This window comes from Opisthocomus hoazin, chromosome W, assembly GCF_030867145.1.
Source record: "Opisthocomus hoazin isolate bOpiHoa1 chromosome W, bOpiHoa1.hap1, whole genome shotgun sequence".
In the NCBI taxonomy this organism is placed as follows: Eukaryota; Metazoa; Chordata; class Aves; order Opisthocomiformes; family Opisthocomidae; genus Opisthocomus; species Opisthocomus hoazin.
The window spans coordinates 35,836,982-35,843,097 of record NC_134453.1 but is presented as its reverse complement, the minus strand read 5'-3'; the positions used below and the strand labels follow the sequence as shown (position 1 = coordinate 35,843,097).

Here is a 6,116-nt window from a genome sequence, read left to right as displayed (position 1 = left end):
TGCTGAGCAGTGCTCCCACAGCATGGAGGCTCTCTCTCCAACCACCCCCAAACTCCAGAAAGCTGGGGGTGGGCAAGAGGTTGGGAGGGGACAGAGCTGGGACAGCTGACCCAAACCGACAAAAGAGATTCCACTGTGCTATGGGAAGCCCCACAGCTGCCATTCAGACCGAGTGTTTTCCCCTACCATATCCCTCCTCACCAGAAAAGGGATAAAGTGCTCCAACAGGAGTTGGATGCTTCTCCAACACACTGCACTGTGCCAGAACCACCCAAAACCACTTACGCTCCACAGAGACACCATTTTAACTTGCAGAACTATTTCCCTCAGTAAGACGCTCAAGACAGAGATGATATCCCCATGCTAAATCTTTATTGTGCAACTGCTGCTCAAAGCCTTTGTTACCTTCCACAGACACACGTCACAAAAAATGAGACATCGACAGTGGCTAGACTGACGGGCAACAGACGAAATCCATTCAGTGGCGATTCGTACGCGTGCGGCAACTCTTGCGGTGCAAAAATCTTAGCCAGGCGGCCAGCCCAACTGACGGCCACCCAGAATATGTAGATGTACGTGACAGACAGGCTGCCCACCCTCGGGCCCTTCATCCACAACCATCCGGAATCCATCGGTCAGGCCCAGGTGAGCAGCACGCTTCTTCCCAGCGGACATTAAATGCCCAAGAAGCTGGAGAAAGGAAGTACAAAACCGTAAACAAATAAAATAAAAAGCCACACACAAAGAGGGGAGAGGGCAGGAAGGGAAGGAAGGAGAGCAGAGAACCACCCAGAGAAACCAGTTAGCCAATTCCTAGCAATTCAACCACTGCGCTTCAAACTACCGTCTGTCCGCCTGCAACCGACATTTTCCAAGCAAAGCTACAGAGACCGATTATGCACACTAGGCGGTGGGGGGGTGGTGGGGGGGAAGAGACGTGCAATTTCTGTCAAGCTACACAGTAACGGACTACAAAACACCCACAGAAGCTAAGCTCGTCTCCGGGTTAAAGCCCCTATTGTATCTTCGGGCAACACAAGCAGTTCTGGTGGAAAATAAACTTCAGGCTGCCTTTTGCGTGGGTTCACAAAGTCCTTGAACTTGACTTTTATAGCTCAAAGCGAAGCATCCAGCACCTCTCAACGGGCTTTGCCCTTCCTCACCCCGACCTGCCAAAAACCCCAAGCCCTCTTCGCCCTATTAGAAGAAGTACCACTCCTCTCACTCTCACCCATGACAACAGGCATCAGACTGCGCTCCAAAGCGACACCGCATTTTGCACCAGAAGTACGTACCCAGGGATGAGCATTGCTTTATATCCCTACTTTTAGTCAAAAAGCTCAATTCCGTTACAAGCTAGAGGCAAAAAGGTTACAGCGCCAGAAAACCCAAAATAGCCTACCGCGCCCTATCAAGAGGGAAAGAGTCTAGTAAATTAGGAACTAATTACAGGTACAGTTTAGCATACAGAAAGCTTCCCCAGTACTTACAGATTCACCAGAACCTTCTGCTTCAGATAACCTGATAATTGGCTCCTTAGGCATGTCTAGGAAAAGCATCGGAGCTTGGGGTGAAAGATCGCAGAACACAAGGCACTGGAGGAAGAGCAAACAGTTAAAACGTAATTGGCTTCAGAGAAAGGCAACAGCTTAAGCAAATCAATATGCCCCACTGAACTCGTGCAGAAGCAGGTTACCGGATACCCCAAACGCAAGCCGAAACGTTGACTTTTCTTACGTGATATCAATACTTTCTATACACAAAATGCAACGTATTTACAGAGCCCCCTCCAGAAGCAGGATTCAGCATGCAAGATGATGGGGGCAAGGAGACGGGCCAGGACTTCACATTAGCGACCTCCAGTATGTTTTGATTTGGGTTCACCATTTCCTAAGCACTTTTTCCATTCGATGTGGTCCACGCAGAGGCAGGAGACAAAGGGCTTAATCAGCAAAGGATTTGGCAAAGTGGAAGATCAGCGGCCATTTGTTTTCCATGCTACAGGGAGCTCCAGTATTGAGCAAAAGCATAATCACAGGAAGCCTGCAAGTGCAGCGTACCAGTCTGTCTTCTACATTGCACATAAACCCTACCTTCAAGAGCAGAAGACATCCCTAACAGTTAACCGTCAGCAGTTTAATAACAAAATGATATGGGATACTAACTTAAAGTTACCATCGTGTAGGTAAGGGCTGCTTTTTTCCTCCCACACAGTCCGAGCAGCTCACTCGAGTTCCTAGCACATCGTGGTGCACCAGCATCCGTGAAACTTGCAAGCATGCTGTTATCATGGCCCCACCTCACCACAGCAACGAGATCTGGGAAGCTTTTGCAGCCTACAGAATGACTGGTTTCTAGATTTGTTTTATTTGGTTTTTTGGGTTTTTTTATTTACGAAAAATAAGAAAAGCTGTAATTCTTTGCTTTAATAATCCAGTTCGGGGCTTCAGAACCAAAGCCTTGCACAGCAGAGCTGTGAAATCCCTATAACGCTATTACGAGGCACATCAGGACCTGCATTTCTCCTATGCAGAACTAATTCCTTAAGGTCGCTACGCGGACGTCCACTGTTTACACACCCCCCCCCACATCTCCACCCCACCCCCCCAGCCGAATCCCCGAGGACACTGACTGCGTGTGCTTAATCTACGGTTTCAAGACTATCATCCTACACGAGGCAGGACCGCTCCCATCCCTCGGCAGCAAACTTTGCACGACTTGCAGTGCCAAAGGGATATCACGCGGCAAACGTCTGCGGCTGCCACCAAGAGCGTTACCGTCAGAGGCCCTCCTCTGCGCACGCGCGCACGCGCCACGGTGGGGCTGGGAACCGAGGCGAGCCGGACAGCACCAGCAACCCAGTACGCGCCGCGGCAGCCGGGGGGGGCACCGAAGAAGCGCGATGTTTTAGGGATGGTGCAGTAGAGAGCGCCACAACCCAGAGAGGCCCCGCCCGTCCCCCGTCCCTCCACCCACCCTGCCGCGCTCCCGGGCACCGCGCAACAGGCCCTCGGCTCAGGGTGCCTGCGAGCGCGGGGGACGGGGGGGGAAGGGAAGGGAAGGGAAGGGGGACAGCGCACAGAGCAAAGCCGCGGCTACCTCCTCGTCCTCGCAGATGACGTTGGCGGAGAAGCGCCTTCCCGAAGACAGTGGCGGCGCCCCAATAATCTCGTCAGCCACGACAACGCCCCTTGTCGCCCCCGCGCTTCCTCCACTCGGCCAGGCCCTCCGCGGCGCCCATTGGGCCTCCAGATCGCCGCCGGCCGATCCCGCGTCTCGATTGGCTGTCTCGTCTGTCGTTTTCGCTTGTCCCCGCCCCCCTAGCGGGGCCGCCCTCGTCGACCTGGTGCTTGCCGGGGCTCGGGGAGTTTGCGTGCTCTCGGGGCGCGGAGGGATCCGACCCGGGGGCGGAGGGAGAAGACGTTGGCCGAGTCCGCGGAGGGATCTGCGCCGTGTAGTGCTGCGACCCTGTGCGCGGGCAACGAGGTCTCACAAGAGGCTGGTGTAGCTAGAAGTACTACTTACTGTTATTTATTACCGCAGCAAGTCCACCCCAAACGTGCTTGTGGCTTTTTGGCGCTGCTCCCTCCAGTCACATGACTGCTTTTGCCAGGGCAGGGCAGGCCTTAACTTTTCAGAACATTTCGCAGAGCCAACAGAAGGTGCTCTAAATTGTTCCCTGAAAGCCCCACTTCAATTGCAGCCGTTTCTAAGCTGCACGCCTCCCGGGAGAAAATAAAATACAAAGCGCGTGTTCAGCACTGGTGGCTTGAGGGCTGGAGGGCAGATCAAGATAGGACTTGCGCTAAGCTGGGTAGGAGGCTTTTAGAAAAATAGGCAGAGCCCCCAAAGCTGCCCGAGGGTGGTCTGTGGTGCCCTGCACCCCCGGGGAGAGCGAGCAATTCGATTGCTCTACACAACTGTAGTGTAACATACATAAACCCTGCTTTCCTCTGTATCGGGCTAAGGATAGCCTTAGCCTTCTTTGCGGCAAGGGCACGTTGTCGGCTCGCGTTCAACTTGGTGTCCACCAGGAGCCCCCCACGTCCTTTTCTGCAAAGCTGCTTTCCAGCCAGTCGGCCTCCAGCATATACTGGTGCATGGGGTTGTTCCTCCCCAGGCGCGGGACTTTGCACTTCCCCTTGTTGAACTGCACGAGGCTCCTGCCTGCCCATTTCTCCAGCCCGTCGAGGTCCCTCTGGATGGCAGCACAACCCCCTGGGGTATCAGCCATTCCTCCCAGTTCTGTATCATCAGCAAACTCGCTGAGGGTACGGTCTGTCTACCCATCATCCAGATCATGGATGTGGGAACAGTGATCGCCAGTGAAAACGGAGGAAAAAAATCGTCTGTCTGTAGATCTCCTGTGTTATTTATCGGGGGGTGGTGGGGGTGGTGTGGTGTGTGTATGTAGTGTGGTGTGTGTCTTTAGTCTTCCTTTTCTGACCAATGCCCCAGTAGAAGCCCTTCCTACGATTCTTCACACCCCTTGCCAAATTCAGCTCCGGCTGTGCCTTAGCTTTCCTGATCCCATCCCCACGCACCCGGGCAACATCCCTACATTCTTCCCAGGCTGCCTGTCCCCGCTTCCACTGCCTACGCGTTTCCTTCTCGTGCTTCAGCTCGACCAGAAGGTCCTTACTCAGCCATGTTTGTTACCCGTGCTGCGCGCGTTGGCGTAGAGACGCTTCAGTTGGGCTGTCGACCGCATCGCCTTTTTGGAGGATCGCGCCCCAGTTCCTTTGCGGCATTTCTCAGGTGTTCCCCTGTTGGTTCCTAACGCATCAGCAGCCCCTGGCTCTTCTCTGTTGCTCAAAACTCCATCCCCTTCCCCCGCCGAGTCTAGTTTAAAGCCCTCCTTGTGAGTCTGGCCAGCTCGTTGGCGAAGCCCCTCTTGCCCCGCTTGGTCAGGTGAACCCCATCAGCTGCCAACAGACCTGGCTTCTCAAAGGTAGATCCATGATCACAGAAGGCAAAACCTTGAGCATGGCACCAGCTACGCGGCCAGGCATTCACCTGTTCAATTCGCCTCCTCCTTCCTGGACCCCTTCCTCTGACTGGGAGGATAGAGGAGACCACCACCTCTGCTCCTGATCCTTTTAACATTGCTCCGAGGGACATATAGTCTCTTTGGAGGGTTCCAAGTTGCCTCGTCAGACCCTACACGGAACAGTAGGAGCGGATGATAATCTGTAGGGTTCACCAGGCTCGGCAGCCTCTCAGTGACGCCACGGATGCGAGCTCCTGGTAGGCAGCAGACTTCTCTAGAGAAACCGTCTGGACGGCAAATGGGTGCTTCGGTGCCTCTCAGTAGGGAATCTCCAATTACCAATACCTTACGTGCTTTTCCGGTGGCACTGGTTCGAATGCGGGTGGGTGGTTGGGTCAGCTTTGCATGGCTGGCTTGTCCTGGATCCTGTCCGTTACTCGCGTGCTCTTCAGTCCCCAAGCCCAGAGCATCCTGTCTGTTATGTAGGGACACTTCAGGAGAGGGGGGAGGGTTCTTCCTTCTAGCCCAAGCACAGACAAGCGTCCAGCCTCCTTCATCTCGTGAGTTACTTGCGTCAGTCAACTCGAGGTTGGATTCAGGCTCACCTTCCTCTTGCGCAGCCTTAAGGCTCGTTGCGACGGACCGCTCTTGAGCTCGGAGGAGGTGACCCTCCAATATTAACCAGCTTCCTTGGGCCCCTCTTCCCTCCAGGGCCCTATCCCACGGGACGCCTCCAAGCAGATCCCTGAAGAGGCCAGAGTCGGCTCTCCTCAAGTCCAGGGTTGCGAGCTTGCTTTTTACCCTCCTCTCGGGATCCTGAACTCCGCCATCTCACGGCCGCTGCAGCCAAGGCTGCCTTTGGCCTTCGCATCCCCAACAAGCCCCTCCTTGTTGTTCAGCAGGAGGTCCAGCAGAGCACCTCTCCTCGTGCTTTTTCCCCATACTGCGCGTGTTAGCGTGCAGGCACTTCAGAGAGGCACCCCAGCACGTTGACTCCCTAGAAGGGGCTCTGGGGATTTCTCCATTGATGCCGTGAAAAGCCGGAATTGAAGACTCAATAGTTGGCAGACTGTTAAGCAGGTATTCTTTATTGCGGCGCAAAAAATACAAAAACAAACCGAGTCTT

General features: G+C 54.3%; 1 protein-coding gene across 1 annotated transcript; it reads right to left on the bottom strand.

Annotated features, from left to right (window-relative positions):
* Positions 1-350: 350 nt before the first annotated feature.
* Positions 351-3,489, bottom strand: LOC142365500 (adenosine 5'-monophosphoramidase HINT2-like; the record flags this gene model as incomplete). The annotated part of the gene is made up of 3 exons (XM_075446322.1): positions 351-690; positions 1,491-1,595; positions 3,100-3,489. Coding segments are annotated over 3 exons (660 nt in total), but the record flags the coding sequence as incomplete, so codon positions are not given.
* Positions 3,490-6,116: the final 2,627 nt, after the last annotated feature.